The sequence below is a fragment of the Zophobas morio genome, unplaced genomic scaffold, assembly GCF_036711695.1.
Source record: "Zophobas morio isolate AGI-343-1 ecotype UQ-CSIRO unplaced genomic scaffold, CSIRO_AGI_Zmor_V1 ptg000024l, whole genome shotgun sequence".
Classification (NCBI taxonomy): domain Eukaryota; kingdom Metazoa; phylum Arthropoda; class Insecta; order Coleoptera; family Tenebrionidae; genus Zophobas; species Zophobas morio.
This window is the reverse complement of record NW_026972129.1, coordinates 3,125,967-3,147,699: the sequence shown is the minus strand read 5'-3', so window position 1 is coordinate 3,147,699 and position 21,733 is coordinate 3,125,967. Positions and strand designations below refer to the sequence as shown.

Sequence of the window (21,733 nt, the reverse complement as noted above, 5' to 3'; positions counted from 1 at the left end):
TACTGGCATAATTAATTTAAGAAATTAAAAAGAAAATTTCTTCTGGCAATGACGCTTGGTTATAACTTATATATTATGTTGTCCCTTTAATGGTAGGTATTTGCTAGATTGTTAAATCATTAAAATAATAGAGACATGAGTAAAGATATATTTTAATTTAATCTAATGTCACATCACCACTATTTGTATTTGTAAGACTGCGATACAAATAGTGTTAGTATATCTGCCAAAGCCGTATTGACGTGTCAATACCTGCAATTTATAGCCTAACTGACATTAAGAAAAGAATTGAGGTTGTTCAACAAAAGCAGCGTCAGCCAATTATCCGTTTTAGAATTAGCCAATTTGATTTACATTAATGGTTAATATAAAGCATGCTAAAATAGTCACAAGCAGTTATTGTGGTGTGACTCAAATATGCAGTGCATTATAAATATACACACTGGCATTATTAACGCAGTCCGTGCGTTTGTTGTGTGTTTTTATTGAAACTGTTCGGGGTCACCAGGGTTAAGGTAGCGCTAGTAGGGATAAGTCAAGCATGCACGGAGCGATTGGCAATGTAAGATCTGGCGGGGAGGATTCTGATCCGTTTAAAACTGTCGAATTGGTAGATCATTAGCTGTACAGAAGACTTTTATACTGTCTCACGCTCAACTTCATAGTGACCAGTTAGTGTTGTGCATAAATTATTAAATTCTTGTCAGTATAAAGTTTCGTTAAGTTTTAGATAACCATGGCGGATGAGGGTGGAGACTGGTTTACCGATGCTGGTGACGATGCACCACCGCCTTTACCAGAATTAAAAAAGTCTGCTCCTGCTGCTTCAGAAGCCGCTGCGGCCAGTGAGTCAACACCTGCTGAAACTCCAGCCGCTCCAGTACAGGATAAAAGAGAAGTTGCCGAAGACGAATACCTAGATCCTAACAAACTTTTATTGTTTAAGCACTGGATAAGGTATGTTTGTCCCATAATTATAGCAATCAAATAAGCTTTTTAGAAGCGTTCACAGTTTCTGGTGCAACATTTTTTATAAAGTAATTACTACAGCAAGCTCCACTACAGCATCAAAAATAGAGCATTATGATTCACCAAAATTTAAATATTAGTATATTACCTTCTGGTTTTTTTAAAAATAACTAAATTATATATCTACTTATTTTTCTTTCATTACTGTTGTACTAGATGCACCTAGAAATTATTTCAATTTTTTCACTTTCTCTAGAATTTTTCTGATGATTTAAAAGATTACATTTATTTTTCACTGGTATAATTTTACAAAAGCTGCCTACTGTTTAATTTTAGCACTAAGAAGTCGGTTGTGTCAAAGTGTTTAGGCATTTTAATTAGCCTGGGCAATTCAGACATTCTATCTGTCGCTATAATATAGTTAAGTACCTTACAACGATGAATAAAAGTTATATAAAATTATTTAGATAAAGTTTCCCGTGCCCCCGAAGTACAAGCAGTCCCTATTTTTTACGATGACGCATGTCCATAAGCTTCAAAATATAGGTACCTATATTATTAAATCAGCGATTAAGAAACATGTGACAGTATAAATTGCAAGTTTAGTTAATTTTTACACACATTTTTGTAGCATTTTACCATCTACGTGATAATGTTAAAGTTCATCAAAAATTTTATAATAATTTCGGAGACAATAAATTAATAATTATTTCCAAGTGAAAGCTTATTTTAATCAGCGTTAAAAATTTCAGCGGGAAAACTGAAATTACAATTCTTTATCCTCATTTCTAGAATAATAAAACACTTACTGTAAAAATAATCATTTGTTAGAATCAAATCTCATCAAAGTATATTGTAGTTAAAAAGTCATGAGCCTTCATAAAATACTGCGTAATCCTGGATTTTTAGTTGAAATTGGTATCATGATGTTTTCTATAATTTCCGGTTGTCAGCTGTCAAGACTGAAACACTGTTGACATTTTTTATTTAAAAAATGTATCCAAAACATAACATAAATTTATCGCATGTCATGATTGACATATCTGTCATACAACTACTTCCGTTATGTCAACATAAACGCAAGAAAAGTTCACGTTTTTCTTTAAAAAATACTACCAAGAGATCACGCGGTATATGTATATGTATTTTAAATATTTAAATAAGAATTATGCTCATTTTAACATCTAATAAAACATGATTTTTCTTTGCATTTATACTAACTTCATTTTGAAAAGTGTTCCTACTTTGTTTCCAGTTAATAAATTGCGTAAAACACATTACAAGTTAGATTTTAACTTACAATAAGTCCAAAGAAATGGGAAGATACCCTACATGGTTTTTGGGACACCTAGCATATTTCAGTCAGAGCTCAAATTTAAATAACTCAAATGAGTTTGCGGGTACTTTACATTTAGCCATTTAACTTTTCAGCTAGTCTTCGATTTGTTGTTATTTGACACTTAGTTTGAACAAAATACACTGACGTAACTTTTAATATACTGTTTTTTTGTATCTAATACCCACTAATTTTGAGTTGAATGGATTCAACATGATCCTTTAAATGTGAATAATACTCCTTAAAAGATTTAGCCGCAAACAGATATTTTAACTTTTCTGCAACTTTTTTTCGCTAGTAATTATTATTTCAATTATTTAGTTCGGTAAGTTATTTAGGAGTTGGCGAAACGTATTCCATAATACTATCCTAATGGGAGTAATGGGTAACCTATTACTCCTATTAGCAAAGCATATTCTCTTTTTTGGTATTTACTAATTTACTGAGTTTAAATTCAACTTACTATCAGTAAATTCTGAATTTTTTCCTTACTTGCCCTGCATATAAAAACAGTAGTAAATTAAGGGTTAACTGATACTGTCTAAGTTAGTAAAGGCTTCAATGTGATCTGAATAGTCTTATAAAAATATATTGTAGAATTCCTCTAAATTTTTGTGACTTAAAAGATATTAAATTTAGGGTGTGCGTATTCTTTCGGCTTTGATAATAATGAGATGTAAAATGATTTTTGTTCAGCAAATAAGACTATTTGCAGTAAATTATGTGGAAATATAAAAAATTCTATAAATAAAATAATTTCCCTATTTTATTTACCTAGTTCACCGAAGTTATGACATAACATTCAGTGATTCCATTTTTCTTAGAGAAAAATCTAATTACCAGACAAAATTTCAAATAAAACTGATAACTTATTCAATACATTATATAATTATTAATATATTAAGATATAATTTATATTTTATAAAGATTACGGCGAGAAGTTGGTTCAGAATTACTTAGATTAGATATGAACATGTGTTCTTCTCCTACAAAATTTCGAACGATTGAAATAAACTTTGGGTGACACAATAATGCAAATTTATTTTCTATTTCTGCAAATTTTGATGTTAAAATATTTAATATACGCATGTTAATAAAGTTTAGGCCATATCTATCGGTCCACTTGATAAAAAGTAAGATTGATGATACTGTTTTTTTATTCAATACGACTGACAGCGACGACACTTAATTAAAATAAAATAATTGAATTTAAGTAGGTAACTTTGAATTAGTGCGTTTGATTGAGACAAATAAAAGAAATAATTTAGAAAAGTCTGAAATAGTATATTATTAGCCAAGGTTGCAGAGCCAAGCATTCTAGACCGAGCGCAAATTAGAACCCGAGACGCGCAGCGTCGAGGGCTCTAAGTGCGAGGTCTAGAAGTGGCTTTGCAACCGTGGTTAATATACTATTTTTTTCACTAGTAGAAACCATAAGACAATAAACTGAAAAATAAACGTTCAATTTTTTGACGCAACATGATTTTGTTTTCATTTCTAATCAAACTTAATCTAAATCTTCAACACAAAGAAAACCGTTTATACTTGTCGCTGAGTTAATCATTTTATCTTCTAGCGTCTACCAACTACCATGCGTATACTCAAGTAATGTTTGTAGCACACATTTGTTCATTTTTTAAGAAGTAATCACATCAAACATTGCGTACATAACCTCAACTTTTCTTTTTGAACCGGTGGTAGCAAAAGTTGAATTTGCTACCACTAAATGAGTCGACATTTGCATGCGTCCAGGCTGCTAGTGAAAAAAAATATTTTACGCCTAGCACTGTCAAAAATTTACACACACATAGCAATATTCATACCTTTGGAGTAATTTTTAAAATGTTATCGCTGTAACCGTGGAGAAAATTTAATGTTCATTCCGTATAGTACGAATCTCATCTGGATTATTTATTGTCTAATGGAAAAATAGTTTGGTTACATGTTTTTGTATTAATTTATAGTTCGTTTCAGATATTAAACTGATCCCTAAAATTTCTAGTAAAAAGTACAAACATTTCGCATAATGCCTTATGTCTTACCAAAAGAGCGTTTATTATTTCAGTCCTTTTTAATAAAAAAAAAAACAGCCCAGGTCAAATTAATTAATAATATATTTGTCTAACGTAACCACCTTGAGTCATTGACTTCAACATTTGGTTAATACATTACCATCTAAAATTTCATAAATTCTAGTCGTATTTACTTACTTTCACATTAAAAAAAAACTAACCAAAAAGTGAAACATATTTTCTGCAATTAAAATTGAGCTGAAAATATTTTTAATAAATTATTTTATCACTAATGCAGTAAATAAACTGACTACAGACAGATGACAAGGGGAGACTACTTTTTTCGAAGTCTGAGAGCCATGAAACGTCGAGAAAACATAAAAGTCCGATGGACTCGATTACTATAATTCCTTAGCTTACGCCTAGCTACTAAAAATGAAATAAACGGTAAATCTTTTCACATATGGGGACATTAAAGGTAAGCAACTGCAATTTCAATATGTTGTCGATTTACCACCTTATTGTGGAGTTACAACTTACCGTTTGTGTAGTGAATATATCGCTGATTCTGTGGTTGATGTAGATAGTTGGTATTGTGTTACGACTATTTAAAAAGAATTTGTGGAAATACATCAAAATTACAGTTCTAAGCATAAGAAAATATAGTAAGCAACTCACATGGAGTATTCATTTCTTACAATAGTTTAAATTATTTAACAAAATAAATACTACTTCATGCTCATTGTAAGTGTGGGAATTTTTTTAATGCATTAATTTAATAAAGTCAAAGGATGGTTTTCGGTTTAGATTTTATTTTTGTTATTTCATACACTAGTGCAGTTCGTTAACACTAACTGATAGCACTGATCGGTTTGGCGGATAGTCAAAAACACTGACGTAAAGAAATAGCAAAATACTCTGCTTGCGTAATAGGGATGTAAAAATTGTATGTGGCACGTTCAATCGTTTTCAATCAAGTTATATTATCTTGACAGCATGCTGTGACACGAAGCAAAATTATATTATTTATTATTACAAAAAGAAAAAACATTAAAACACCAGTTCCCTAGTTTAATAATACTTCAGACTCTTGCATCAGTGATATTATTTTTGAAATTTTTAAGGCTTACATGTCTTTACAACTTCAGGCCTTGTAGTTGCAGTGAAACAATCTATCTTGAACTTTATTTTAGATTTATTACTTTGATTTAAAATGTCTTATTTCAGTAGCAGGTACGATTTGCGTATCTTCTTGCAGCTAATTTAACAAATACGCAACTAACACTCTTATTATTATATGTAAACAATGTTTTTAAGTTTCTATACAAAGTTCTTATCAAGTTAAATTAAATTTTCTGAAACTTATCACTGGTATCTAAGTCTGCATAACAGCAATGCTAACAAAATAAAAACGTAGCCTAACTTTGACGCCGTATGCATATGTACCTAGGAATATGTGTTTCACGTGCAATACTGTTTATTATGAATTCAAACAAAGATTAAATTAATTGGCCCGAAATTTTGCACACTATAACGCATCTGTTTGAATGCACTACCTCTTTTTAATTTTGTCATATTCGTTACGCTCGTGGTCTATATTAACCTAAAAAAGTTTAACAAGTCACTTTATGCATTTGGCGATGATTGATTACTACACTTACAGAAAACTGTATAAAAAAGGTGCATTAAAAGGGATAAGATGATGTGAAGTTACTCTTCATGTTTGATCATATTTTTATTGGAATAAGTATTTTTATTTACAATTTCATATCAGCAACAAGCAAAATAAAAATCAGTGCATGTTTTCTAGTAACTACACTGTTACACTCATTTACCAAGGTTAATTCTAGGTATTCATTTTTGTCCCAATTTTTCCTATTTTCACAGTATGTTTTATCAAATTTTTAATAAATGTTATGAAACATTGTGTCTTATTTGTTGAATAAGGAAACAGTTAAATCTCAGATGTAAGGCTAAATCTTCATTTTTAGTTTTGTACCATACTTGCCAACAGTCACTGGGTGTCGAAATCTCCGAATTGTTTTTGAGTTCGAATATATAAATGTGGCTGTGAAAGAATATGATTAAATACAGGTAAAATTCAAACACTAGAATCAAGATTTGTATTAATAATAACCATTTTCTTATTTATGTTTAAAAAATCTACTCATTGTTTCTCTTTAATTTATAGTTTTATTTTAGGTACCTATTGATTCTATTTAAGGCCAGTTATTAATTTAATTATTTAATTATTGATTTAAACATTCATTCTCTTTCTACTCATTACTAATAATTATCATTGCTAAAATTATTTAAAATTATTTATTTTTGTTTTTGGCAGCTGCAGATGTTTGGCACTTTAAATTTGTAACTACAACTACTACAACAAAATAATTAGGAGAAAAAATAATATAACCTTCGAATTCAGGCAGAAAATGAGTAATAATTACGCAACTTTCCGTGAGAGTTAAAATTATATTGTCGTCATTTAAAAAAGAACTACACTTAAAACGAGAAACAAAATTAAATTTGTTCGCCTCCTATTAGTAGCTTCTCTATTTTTAAAGGAACAATAGACACGACAATAATTGTTTGCCTTTGGACCAGGACAGGGTTAGAGCGAGTGGTTATTTCTGCACTAATAAATAAAACAAGTCAGCTTCAGATGTGTTACCTCCAAGAACATTAATATATCTAGCAGTACATTAAATTGCGTATTTTATGGTTTTAATTCTTTCTTCTCGTGTTTACAGAAAAGACTTCACTGGTTACTAGTTGAGTTAATTTAATATTAACACTACTTTAGTTCAACTTTTTGAGTAATTATTATCATCACAAGATTGCATTAATGTTAAATTTAATATTTAAATAATTTTTTGCTAAAACACTAGTAACATTGATAACGTCTTCACTTGCTCAGTTTTATGCAAATAAAATTACCTACTTATTCATAATTTTTTTATTTATGTTTTAGTTCTTTCGCCTATGGATAGGAACAAATACTAATTCTGCTTTGCTTCAGGTCAGGTCAAGTTAGGTCAGGTGCGGTTAGGTCAGAGATTCGGTACAAATAAACTTTCACATTTTCTACCATTTTATATGTAGTAAACAATTTTATGAAGGAATATTTAATCGTTGATCAGAGAATATTTCGTTTTGAAGTAAATAAAAGTAATACGTTTTTGAATAAAATGACATAATACATTTTGAAGAAAATAATAATACCATATTATTCGCCAAGCTAGTGAAGACAATCGTTATAGACCAAACGCAGATTATAGCCCGAGACGCAAAGCGTCGAGGGTTGTTGTACGAAGGTACATCCCAAAAAAATACTATTCGTTGAATTATGTATCGTTGTTTATTAGATGGTGGTTGCGGACAGACTCTTAGTCCGTTCGAAATATACATTGAATTGAACAGTGGAACGGGTGGGGGTAGAAACATGGGGTTGGTACCAGTGGTACCAACATGCTCCCCCACGTTGAAGCCAATTCTTCAATAAAAAATATATAAACAATACAATAAAATAATCATAACAAAATTATCAGATTAAAGTCCTTGAAAATAATAGTGCTGACGCGCTTATGTTTCCAGCGGTATCGCACACACCTTTTTCACAGATCGCTTAAACAGGCCATTCGCGGTTTTTACGGTCACTACGCGCACCACATTACCTTCACCAGGATGAAGCTCTGCAATTCGTCCCAGTTTCCATTGCATGGGCGGTAGATTTTCCTCCATTAGCACCACCAATGTGCCGACTTCGATGGCTGTTGCTGGACCCCGCTGACCCTTTGGTCGGCATTGTAGCTGCGATAGATATTCCTTATGCCAACGCTTCCAAAAATGTTGCTGTAGCTGTTGAACTCTTCTCCATCGAGATAATCGGTTGCTTGGGATCACTGTGAGGTCTTCCTCAGCATGGGCCGTAATGGGTGCCCCAATTAAAAAATGACCCGGCGTTAAGGCGTCGAGATCGTTAGGGTCACAGGATATGGGTGTGATAGGTCGTGAATTCAAACAAGCTTCGATCGCTGTTAAAACCGTGTAAAATTCCTCGTAATCTAAATTAGCGTCACCTACTACCCTTTGCAAATGCTGTTTAACACTTCTGACCGCTCTCTCCCACAAACCTCCGAAATGTGGGGACCGCGGAGGAATAAAATGAAATTTTATGTTTTGGCAGGTCAATCGCTCGGTTATTTTGTTTTGGAAGGCTTGGGCACGAAAGAGCTGCCGCTCGGCTCCTACAAAATTCGTGCCGTTATCGGAAAATATTTCCGCTACCTTACCTCGCCGCGAAGTAAACCGTTTAAAGGCCGCTAAAAAACCCTCGCTAGTTAGATCTCCTACCAGCTCGTTAACGAATTTTGTCCAAGCATTTTGAAATGTGGGCGGTACCGGTTCGTCCCAATTCAATTTTAATTTCCATAAACCCTGTAGCAGAATTTTGGCCTTTACAATTACTGGATTAACTAGCCCTAAAGGATCAAATATTTTAGCCACGCTTGACAATATGTGCCGTTTTGAAATTTGTTCAGATTCAATTAGTGGAATGTTGACTTGATATCTTAATTCGTCATTTTGACAATGCCAGAAAAATCCTAAAACCTTAACTTCGCTTTCTTTATTCCAACTAACTGATGTTAAGGGTTCCGATTCAGCCACAACTGATTCGGCCGGTATATTTGACGCCCATTTACAAAGCTTAAATCCCCCCTTTATTAAAATCTGTGAAAGTTGATCCCTGATTAGAACGATTTGCTCTACTGAATTACTGCCTGTTAGAAGGTCGTCCATATAAAAATCCCGATTTATTATTTCGCTGGCTAAAGGATAAGTATTTTGGACTTCAGCCGCTAGCTGTTGCAGACAACGTACTGCTAAATATGGTGCACAGGTTGTACCGTATGTTAACGTTTTCAATCTAAATGTTTGAACTGGTTCATCGTTACTAATTCTCCAAAATATCCTTTGATAATTTGTGTCCTGTTCGTCAACAAGTATCATTCTATACATTTTTGTTATGTCCCCGGAAAGGACGTACTGGTAAGTTCGAAACCGACAAAGGAGTGAAAACAAGTCCCCTTGTATTGTAGGGCCCGTCATTAAAACATCATTTAAGCTTAAGTTATTGGAGGATTTTATGGACGCATTGAATACCACTCTTATTTGAGGACCATCCGGTGTTTGTTTAAAGACCGGATGATGGGGCAGGTAGAAGGTTTTGGGAATTCCTAATTCCTTCGTTGGGACAAGTTCCATGTGGTTTAACGCTAAATACTCCCTCATAAAATTTTGGTAATTTAATTTGAGTAAAGGATTCCTTGCCAGGCGTCTTTCAAGACTGTAAAATTGTTTGAGTGCTAATCCGCGCGAATGACCCAAAGTAGCCTGGTCTTTGAATGGCAGCCTTACCATAAATTTGCCCTGTACATCCCGATGGGTATTTTCAAGGAAATGAGATTCTATTGTACACGATTCGCCGAAGTTGGGTTCATCGACACTTTCTTGTTGCCAAAAATTTGCTACCTGTTCATTTAGTTGTAAATCGGCAGATAATGATAAAATATTACAGGATAAATTTTGGTTGCGATTTTCAGCTGTAGAAACCTTCCCGCTGACTATATGCCCAAAAATAGTTTCTTGTAAAAATGGTTGATTCGGTTTGAACCGAGTTGGACTACCAATTCAAAATCAAAAGTCTACTTCGCGTGATTGTTCGAAATCGGGATCCGCTAAAATGATATTTGGGGGTATACGTATTTTACCTTTATCAATTGACAGTGCTGGTGTGCGTTCCGTAATTTTAGGCATAACTAAACAATTAAAGGAGATTTCAAATTCATTAATTCGAGACTTAACAGTTATATTAACACGCTCAGTAACAGAATTTATTGAACCATTGATTCCCGATATGAAGGTATTTATACCCCTTGGATTTAGATTCAATTTTTTGCACAAGTTATTAGTTATCACATTAGCTTCTGAACCTTGATCTAGTAAGGCACGACATGGATGCAGTTTGCCGTTATTATCTTTAATTAATAAAAGTACTGTTGATAAAAGGACTTGACTAGGTGTCGATACATGCAATGCGGAAGTAGATGGCTCGAAATTATTAATGTGCAGTAAAGTATGGTGTTTTTGACCGCAAGTTTTACAGAGTTTTGGCGAATTGCATTGTGTTACATTATGATTGGTTCTAAAACAATTATGACAAAGTTTTAATTCATCTACTTGTTTCATTCGATCTGTGACCGATTTACCCAAAAATTCAGTACATTGGAAAATGCCATGCGGACTCTTGCAAATTAAGCACATAATTTTTGTCACGACATTTGTTGAAAATAAATTTTGAGCTGGCCTATCCATGGAATTAGAACTATTGAAATTAATAACGGTCGCGTTTGTTTTATGCGACGGGTTTGATGAACTAGGTTTATTTTTCATTATTAACGATTTAATTTGACCTGCGGTTTTATAAAACTGATTCTCAACCTGGGCACGTTCCCTATCATTTTCTACGTCCCAAGTTTCTTCATCTTTACTAATATCTTCGAGTTGCAACACCTCAATTTGCGCTTGAACATCATTATATTTCTGTAAACTGTCCGTAAGATTATTTAACCGCATTTCCAGTTCCTGAATACCGTCTTGTTCGCTGATATTGTTCTGAATTCGCGTGATCATCCCTTTTAAGATTTTACGTTGATTTTTCAGCTCTTTTAAATTGTTTGCCATGCTAATAGTGGGATAAAAACTGCCAAAAATGCCGACGATTTGCAATGAGTAGCAGGCAAACGTATCCAAAATACCGTACCGAATACAACGGCGAAACTTGTTTGAACACGAATAATGTGAGGGGCATACAAAGGAAAAAAGGAATTGATCTGACCTTACAACCAAGTGGATGCTTCGTCTGTCCTCTGAATTTCGATGGCTCGGTCTTCCCTCGAATGAATTTTCGCCTTGAAGCAATCACTGCAACGGTGATCGTATATTGTTGATTGATTTCTTGTTTTGACCACTGCAATGGTGATCGTATATTGTTGATTGATTTCTTCTTTTGACCACTGCAATGGTGATCGTATAACGTTGAAGATGCGTGCACTGAACTAACGCGAGTTTTACGACTATCTGCACTAAACGCGAGTTTTGCGAATTACACACTAGCCGCGAGTTTTACAAATAACTGCACTGGTTATCGTATCCGGCTCGAAGGACCATAAAATGTACGAAGGTACATCCCAGAAAAATACTATTCGTTGAATTATGTATCGTTGTTTATTAGATGGTGGTTGCGGACAGACTCTTAGTCCGTTCGAAATATACATTGAATTGAACAGTGGAACGGGTGGGGGTAGAAACATGGGGTTGGTACCAGTGGTACCAACAGTTGTGTTTAAGACTGTTCTGCCTATATACTTTTTCAGTGACGTCCTGGCACGCTGCAAAGCAGTCAGCTGTGCCATGGTACAAGAAAACATGGTTTGATATTGCGCATTTTGTGTGACGTCATGAGTCATGACCGTCAACTTTAAATTCTGGCTTGTTGCATGTTCGTATTATCACTATCAACGAACGATGCCAAAATTTGAACCCATGTTATTGGCATCTGAATTTCAAGCACGGAAATGTGACGTCACGTGGCTGGTACGCAAAGCAGCCAAAATTCATCCACCAGAGTAGCATACCATATCTTCTTCTACCATGAGCTGTGCTAGGCCTTTCACGGTAGCTATTTCCATTCAGACTTTAGTGTATACTTGGTTATTTTCTTGACAAAGTCGATTTGTTGTGTTCACCACATTCGATTTTTGGCTAATTATTATTATTATTTGTGTAAATTTAAATAGAGCCACTAGATCGTGGCGTCCCTACCTATACTTTTTTTTTCACTAGCAGCTTACTATAAAACACAGATTTGAACAATTTTCAATTTATTAAAAGTAAGATACTTAATATCATTCGTTCAATTGCTAAATCTCAGTGAATAATTTTCAGTTATTGAGTCCAAATCCAAACCCAAGAAAGTGCCTACGATAGATAAGTGCTGAAATACAAAGTGTTTTAGATGAAAGTTTATCTAACTTCTTTAAAGGTTTTAGTGTGGAATGCTTATTGGAGGAACTCATAAGTTGTAATTCCTTAATTGTTGCGCAAAATGGATTAATAAATAAATTACAAAGGAACATTTATGATTTATAATCTATTCTGTTAAAACTATCAGTAAATGCTTCATGACCTTCACAGTCCTTGAACTTGGAACATGGTAACGTCGATCAAACATCGGTATAAGAACCAATAATAATGCTTGTGGAATACTCACCTTCGCAAGTTACTTTGTTAAAAGTCGGCCAGGAATTGAGAACATTTTAAATGAATCTCACAGTGATACTAATAAACCATTAAATGTGCAAATATCTTGCACTACTCTATGGGATAATGATAGTTCACAATCCTCAGAAGATGAAGATCTGTGTGAAAAAGATAATTGCAAGTGCGGTTGTTCATCAATCTTCTACATCAATGACAACTACGCAAAATGCTAAATCTCTCCACGATATCATAGTGTCCATTCAAGTTATACCAGAAGAAACCCGAGTTTTACATTCCAAGACCACTGAATTCTTCAATCTTGCATTCAGAACACCACGTAACTCACAAAGAAAAGATCTACAATAAACCAAAAAACGTTCGTCGTTTTATGTCAAAAAATACTGCTCCTCTCACCGATACGAAAGCGAGACTACTACCCCATGAAAAACATTGCTGGATGTATCTATCAAACTTCAATCCGCACCAGGCCACTGAAGATATTTTACAAGTATTACAAGAATTTAACACTAATGCTCAATTCGAAGTAGAAAAGCTTAAACAATACACCCACTTCAAGTGTTTTTGTTATTAAAGCTCCATTTACGTTTGAGACTATATTAACTAACCCAGACTTCTGGCCCGCCAATATATAGGTACGTTAATAAATAATCAAACTACTGTAAATGTAGAAACAACTTAAAGATCGATATATTTCATCAGAATGTTCAAAGTATTAAAAGAAAAACAATACAAATGAACGCTCTTCTCCTAGATTTTTCCATACTTTGTTTGACTGCAAGTTGTCAGCTGAACTTTTAGATACTATTGTTTTAGATAATTAAAAATTAGTTACCTGTTTTGCAGAGAAAAACACAGTCATGGGGGTGCTACCATCTCTGTATACACATCGTTAAATGAAGTTTTTTTAAGTGGAGATGGCATAATGAATCCGTAGAATCCGTAGACATGCATGTTGAATTATATGCATTTGAATCTCATTTTCTTAATTTATTCCTTATCCAAGGAGATTTTGGAATATTGATGGATGTTGTACAGCAACTTCTTGAGCATATATATGTTTTCTCACGTTCTTTGGTTATAACCGGCGACGATTTTTAGAAATGTAAAGTTAACTGAATTTTCTGACTTACTTTTGCCATTTAACTTAATCTATACGGTGCATAAATGCTCTTGCTTGAAATCTTGTTTGTATAATTTCATCACAGATCTGGAGCAAGAATATTTTAGAAGCCAAAACATTAATTTCAATATTTCTGGTCAGAGTGGCAAACTGATTCAAGCAAAATTTTGTCTTGCTGGTTTAATACCTAATAAACAAATAATTTCTCCAATTAGGTATACCAATTATAAGTGTTTTTAATTTCTACCAGGACATTGAACTTAATGGTTGGTCTTTCATTTATAGCACAGAATTAACTCTAATCGATAAGTTTAACTACTTAATACACATTTTGTGAACTACAGCAAACAAAATGTTCAAATCTCGGGTAGTTAATAAAAAAGACGAATAGTTAAGATCTGTTGGTTTGATGCTGAACTAAAGCGCATGAGTGAACAGTAAAACTTTCTACAACGATATTTTAATACAACAAAAGACTTCTGTATTAAATCAACTCTGTAATCTTAAAAAGCAATATAAAATCGTGATAAAAAAAATTTAAGCAATGACAAGTACATTTCCGGCACAAAGAACAACCCACGAGGCATGTGGAATCTACTAAAACATCTAACAAAAATGTAGTATCTCATAACAAGTCTTTTTCGGCAAATCCGATTAAGTCATTAGGAGAGAGCAGAAAGGAAACAAATAAATTCAGTTTTAAAAAACTTTCATTTAGTCACATCCGTGACATTCTCTTCACTAAGCAATTCAGCTGTTCGTGAGGTTTATGGAAGAAATGCAAAAATAATTAAATGTGTAAAAAGCCTTATTGTATATCCTCTAACAATTCTATTTAATCTGTACACTAAGGGCACTAATTATCATTCGCAACTCCAAAGGAATAGAGATGATAGATTGTTGAAGATGTTATATTTTAGTTTTGTTCGGTCGAGACTTGAATATGCATCTATAGTTTGGAATCCTATTTATAATATTCATATCAACAGTGTAGAAAAAGTGCAGCGACGCTTTCTTAAATTTATTGCAGTTTTGGAGGATGGCGTTTATCCTGTTCAAGGTTTTCGAAATGATTTTTTGCTGTTTAGATTTCAAATGCCAAGTCTGGTAAAAAGACGTAGCGTGGATAGTATCGTTCTTCTATCAAACATTATTAATAATGGCATTAATTGTCCTGCTCTCGTGTGCCAAATTTACTTGCGTGTGCCTAGATCCAACTTAAGGAGTGGCAGAATTTTTAAAATCTTCGCCCTTGTATCTGGCAATTAAGAACTATTTGAATGTAGAAAAAACTATTGACATATTTTGTTGCAAGCCAGGTGATATTAAGAATAAACTCCAAACTCTGTCTTAATTTCCTAGTTCTTTCTATGTGTTTGGATTTTCTTTGTTTATTTGATTTATTTCATTAAATTTGTTTTCTTTTTGGTAGTTGTGGATCTCGGTAAATGGGTAACATACCTGTTGAGTTCCCGTATTTCAATAATAGTAATATTAATTTAGACCTTCTCATCTCCTATTTTTCAAACAGACATCAGAGAATAATATTTGAAAATAATGACTCCACTCATCAGCCTATCTTCCACGGAGTCCCACAAGGTTCAGTGCTAGTCCCTACTCTTTTTCTTATTTATGTAAACGATATTAAGACCATAATTACAGATGGCCAAGTACTTTTATATGTTGATGACACTACCTATATAAAAACTGATGTTAACTTGACAGAGTTGGAAGCTGATTTCAATAATGAACAAAAATTATTCTCACAGTTTTTTGCCGAAAATAACTTACAACTAAGTAAACAAGTCCAAAAAAAAACTACAATAATGTACTTGCCTTTATAAAAAATTCAGCCGAATTATAATAACTTCGAATATGTAGAAGTTTTTGGGAGTACATTCTAATAACAGTATTGTATTCCCAAATGTTCCGGAAAATGGAGTGAGCCCTTCCTGATTTAATCAGTAACAGAAACTGACTCATTCATAATTTTTTTTAGCCACCTGTATAGGCAAATCTAAAATATATGAATGCCATAATAAATCACAAATAAAAACTCATCATATTTTGCAAATTTTGAATCTACGTCAGTTGGTTGCAAACAATTCATCGCGCGACAATTAACTCATTCGTTATTTTTTTTAGCTACCTGTATAAGCAAATCTAAAAAATATGATTGCCGTAAGCCATAATAAATCACAAATAAAATTTTAATTTAAAAAGCAAATTTTAGGTAGAATTTATTCCGCAAAATTTTGAGATGACGTCATCAATTCTTGTGGGGAATAAACAGATAAAGTTTGATTAACAATTTACCATGTTTACAATAACTTTAAACCGTTTGTTCAGTTACTGATTCAATTAATAAAATAAACTGACTCATTCATTAATTTTTTTTGAGTCACCTGTATAAGCAAAGATGAATGGAAAGATAAATCACAAGTATAGACTCAACATATTTTTCACACTTTTGATAACATTTATTCGGCAAAATTTTGAGGTGACGTCATAATTTTTTCGGAGGAGATAACTAAATACATTTTGATTAAAAATTTATAATGCTTATGATAACTTTAAAACATCTGCAAAATTTCGAAGCATTACTTCTGAAGTGTATTTGAACTTGTTTTGACGATTCTGATCGACATGACGTACAGTACGTACATGCAGAATCGATTTAATTTGCGAAAAGGAGACGATTAGTTTATAGGATTTATTCGGAAAAATTTGAAGTGACGTCTTCGTTTTTTTAGAGGCGATAAGCAAATAAAAATTTACCATGCTTGTGGTAACTTTAAAACAGCTGTCACGCTGTCAGATTTCGAAGCATTTAAGTAATTAATTTTATTATTTACTTTATCTAATGAAAAAAAAATGTATACCCCGCCCGCTGGTTTCAAATCGTCTATCCTGGATCTGTACTATCTACCACTGAGCTATACCTTCTATAAGAGCATTACTTTTTGTATTGGTAAAGAAGAAGGCGGTTTAAACAATAAAAAAATATAGTAATAATAAAGAAAATCAAGATATATTCGTAAACCACACGTACAAGTGTATGTTATTTTACACAAAATCGATAATGTTAATTATGAAATATAATGAGCAGATATCATCAAATTGTTGCTGTTGTTTTGGTTAGCGTTTTACCATCTACACGAAATTACAAATATAGACATAAAATTTGATGACAATCGGTCCAGTAGTTTCAGAGATTACCTGTCAAATAAAAATTCGGACAGACGGCAGACAGAGAGGCACACAGGAATGGGAGACACCTATTCTACACTATTAAGTGTAGATTTTCTAAACAAAATGTTGTAAAGACGTCTCAATAGTTTGGTGGAGATAAGAAGTAATTTAATATGCACCTACAGTGTAATACTAACAGTAAGGTTGCTATCTTCGTATAATTTTACAGCATTTAAGTGAACCTTACTGTTTTAATTAATTGTTATGTTGAGTTTCATTTAAAAATGCTTTATGTAAAAAGAAATCGAAATTCGTCAAACATTAATTAATGCAAAAACAAATATTTCCCATTAAATTATATATCTCAAAACAAGGAAAACAAGTTTTAGAGTTTTATGCATTTTTAACGTCAGTGATAATAAAGTTTAGATGATATTGACAACATGTAATAGACAATTTTTAGATTCGAAAGAAATTTTGTTATTTTAATGTTTTAAGAGCTAAAGAGCTGGGAGCAAACGTGCATAAATTTATACAGGTAGATATTAATAGCAATTACTTAAAAAAAATATATGTCAGTAGCAAGTCGCCCGATGGACTTGATATCGCTTACGCTCGAGAAGTAAAAAGGAGCTGTAGTTTTCTCTAGTATAATCTAATTGTTATTTTGTGGATGTACAGTGACGAAAATTTAAAGTCGAGCATCAAGTTGACATTTTCATGATCATGACTGTTTCACCAATTTTGATAAACTAGGCTTTTATTACCTAGGTTAACTTTATTAATGCTTGACTATTTCCACAGTGATTTGGAATTCTCTATATGAAAGAATAAAGTATGTAATATTTACAGTCAACAAAATTAAGTTTTCACGACTGTATATGTACTAACAAAATATTTGCAACATATCTACTCTAAAAAAAATGTATAAATGCGGGGATTATCTACAAAAAAGGCTCTAGTTTTCTCTGTTATAGTTTACTTGTCATTTTTACTTTCTTTTATGTTTTCTCGACATTTCATGATCCCTACAGTACGAAAAAAGTAGTCTTCCGTTTCCGTGTAGTAGATAGTAAAACGCTAACCAAAATTTGGCTAATTATTATTCCTACCAACAATTTGATAACGTTATTTCAAAGAATTCTATTTCAAAATTATTTAAATGTTTACAAAAATATACTCCTATATGTATACGAATCTGCTTTGAGTTTTTACCCTAAACGGCCAAATTTAGTCAAAAACGATTAGCTGGAGGTTATTTAGGAGAACGCTGACCTGCGGTCGCATGTTCGATGCCAAACTCGGCCGAGTCACTCCATTTTGTTCAAAATGTGAAAATACGAATGTCCTTATTTAATAATGATAAAATAACCGTTATAAAATAGTGTTCAGAACATTTTGTTCAATTATGACTTAATTAATCTTTTATTAGTCCTCTATTTTAAAGAGACAAATTCATTCAAATCAAACAGATGTTTACGTAACATTCTTTGACTTATAAAATACTCATAAATACTTGAAGTTAAATATGTTATTATTACTGAGAGGACATTTTTTCCCGTTGGTTGTCTGCTTGAAATATATTTTAATTGTCCGTACTTGTGCGGACGACGTCATTTTGGATTTTGCGCCCTCACGGTGCAGGATCTGCGGGAGTGTTATTTATGCTGTTGGTTTTTCTCTTGTACTGCTCTGTGAATCTATGTTGATGACTTCATAACAAAATTTTGTTATGAAAAAACTTACTGAACCATCACATTGCATGCTCCTTTGTTTTAATACAATCACACGTCGGCGCTGATGCATGGTATCTGAAGTATAAACATGAACACTCGATGTTATTATTACTGTGAAGACATTTTCCCGTTGATTATCTGCTTTAAATTGTTTGTAGTTTAGTTGTGTGGACAGCGTTCCTTTGGAATTTGCGTACCCACAGTACAAAGGCTGCAAAGGTGCTATTTATGCATCTAGTTTTTACTTTATATACGTTATCACAAAACAAAAATCGCAAAATCACTTTTTTCGAAGAAGCGGGATTTGTTGGACTGTATTTCAGCCACCAAGGGAAATTCTGTCGAAATAAACTTCGACCAGTTCTTTGTTTTATAGGTGTACAGTTGTACACTAATACGACATTTACAACAGACTGTATAAAAAAGTTTTCTAATAAATTCAAATGAAAAATTATTCAAAGATTGTTGAAAAAATGTGCTTATGACAGGCTATCAACAGAGTTTCAAGATTGTTGAAACAGAAGTTTTAAATCCTATTTGCTCGTCAATTTGGTTATGTGATCCAAAAAAGGTAAATTTTGTGTATCTGGGTGTAGATATGAAATATTCCTAAACTTTTCGTCCTCTAGTTGCTTTGCAAACTCATTAACGCCCGATTCAAAAAAAGGGCTGTTATAAATTTGACCTCTCTGCCTTTCCCTGTTTCTGTCTGTGGCACTGTAACTCCCGAACAGATGAAGTGATTTCAGTGGGGCTTTTTTGTTTGAAAGCTGGTTCGATCGGTATGGTTCTATGCAACGTTTAATGGTAATCACTTAAGCCACTTTTAACTTTGAACCCTTTATCTGTCTGTGGATTTATGTGTGGCACCGTAGCCCCCAAACGGATGAAAGGTTTCGAAGCGATGTGTTTTAGTTGAAAGAATTTTTAATCTAGATACCTATTTCTTAGTTTGACGATATCACTTCAATCATTTCAAGATTATCAGCCAATGTCATGTGTCTTTCTGTTGCACCGTAGCTCCCAAATTAATGAACCGATGTCAATGCGGTTTCTTTTATTTGAAAATCTGCATAATCTGGTAGGTTATTACGAGGGTTTGATGAATAACTCAGTTGACATGGTGTTGGAGGGTGAAAGAAGAAAAAGCGATAACTTCGTATGTAGACTTCAAATAGGCTTCCCACATATGGAGTTTCTATAATCCCAAGATCGTTAGTAGGTAATTCTTTGTTTAGGCATTAATTGATTACCAATGTATCGAATGATTTTTATTTCAACAAGGAGAAAATGGCAATTCGTACTGTGATTTAGTTCTTCTTTTTGAAAGGGAAATCTTTAAAAGAAATTCATTAAAGCCATTCGCCTTCGAGTTAATTAAAAATTGGCAAAGATTGATATAGAAACAAGACAATAGGTAAGGAATTGAAGTCTTTAAATTAATGAATAAAAAGGCAGACAAACGTTTTCTTTGAGCTGTTCTTGTGCTCAATTGATAATTAAGTTGTTATTATGCTATTAACAACATAATAACAATTTAATATGTGTAGTAATTTATATAAAAAAACACTGTGCATGACTATTTGATCGATAATATGTGCACACTACTAAACATTTGATTAATTAGAAATTCTTTCTTTTGTTAAAATAATTCAAATAAATATACGTATAAGGTACATTAGAAAAAGAAAAACTATAATATGGTTACATTTCCTAGTTTGCGAGACACCTTCTTCTCTCTCAAATGTTATCCGGAGTCATTCGAAATAACAAATACGGCGCACCCTGTTTTTAACAAAGTTAAAATTATTAAATAGTCATTTGGAAAAGAGGAGTTAATTTTGAGAAACAGTGAACGTTCAATGCATATTTTAACTTTTTTTATACTTATTTCATTCACTCTGGAAACTAACATTTCTAATTATTTGGTTTTTGTTTCAGGCCAAAATTTCTACAGTATAAATATCTATACGACTACAGACATAATTACTACGATGACATTATCGACTATTTAGACAAAAGGCAAAGAGGATTTCGTCGAGAAATACCACATCCACAAACATGGGCTGAACGTACACTTCGTACATACAGCAGCCAGCTTAACAAGATTGAGAGTTTTAGAAGACTCGTGGATGACACAAAACTTGTAACTGAGACTAAAATTAGTGGCGCTTTTCATCTTTATCATTCAAAAAATTATATTAACCGGCGATACTCTTCGATACTGGTTTAAGAACATGGTTGAGCAATGAGTTATGCGAAACATATGAGTTGTTAAGTAACTATACATTTTTAATTGTTGTCTAAGTTATGACGACATTTACTTATAATGGTCCCATTTTATTTAAAAAGTAAATTGGATTATTATTAACTGATTCGTAGTTTTTATCATTACATCCATCAACTGTATGAAAGCAATTACAATACAAAGATCAAATTTATACTAAATATTTTTCCTAATGAACCTCATGATTCTATAATATGTAACTGGGGTTACGCCTTCTCCTTGCTTTGTTCATTATTTTTTTGGGCTAAATATCAGATTCTATATTTAAAATGCACATAACACAATAAAGTTCACTACTGGATGATCTCCGTTGAACTTTAGTGGATTTCCATTGCTGGCAGCTGTAAACTTCGATCTGTTTAGGGTCGTGATATATTTAGATATACGTACATCTGTACTATACTTATTGAACGTCCAACAATGGTAATTCTTACGATAATCCACTTAACGCTAGATGCCATTGCCTGTACTTAGCCCAGACTATTATGATACTACGAGACGAACGTTTGGAATATAATATCTACTTCTTGTGCGATGTTTAGAACACTTTTGGCTCTTTATGAAGTTTAATGTTGCATACTCATACTCAAATATTACATACTTGTGTGTAAATTGTGTTGTACTTCCATTTGAGATGTAGCCATTTTTTATTAAACCCTGACGCAACAGAGAGGTGAGCTTTCACCCCTTTGTCTCTGTATGTGTCTGTCTGTGGCACCGTAGCTCCCAAACGAA

At 32.9% G+C, this 21,733-nt stretch overlaps 1 protein-coding gene across 1 annotated transcript; it reads left to right on the top strand.

Annotated features, from left to right (window-relative positions):
• The first annotated feature begins 460 nt into the window (after window positions 1-460).
• On the top strand, window positions 461-21,086 carry LOC135135418 (flightin). The gene is made up of 3 exons (XM_064064462.1): window positions 461-671; window positions 725-957; window positions 20,653-21,086. The coding sequence occupies exons 2-3, from the start codon at window positions 737-739 to the stop codon at window positions 20,942-20,944; spliced, it is 513 nt and encodes a 170-aa protein (XP_063920532.1). The 5' UTR covers window positions 461-671; window positions 725-736; the 3' UTR covers window positions 20,945-21,086.
• Window positions 21,087-21,733: the final 647 nt, after the last annotated feature.

Coding starts and splice junctions, on each gene's coding strand:
- LOC135135418 (XM_064064462.1), top strand. CDS start 737: ATGGCGGATGAGGGTGGAGACTGGTTTACCGATGCTGGTGACGATGCA. Junction 958..20,652: donor TTGTTTAAGCACTGGATAAG/GTATGTTTGTCC, acceptor TTTTTGTTTCAG/GCCAAAATTTCTACAGTATA.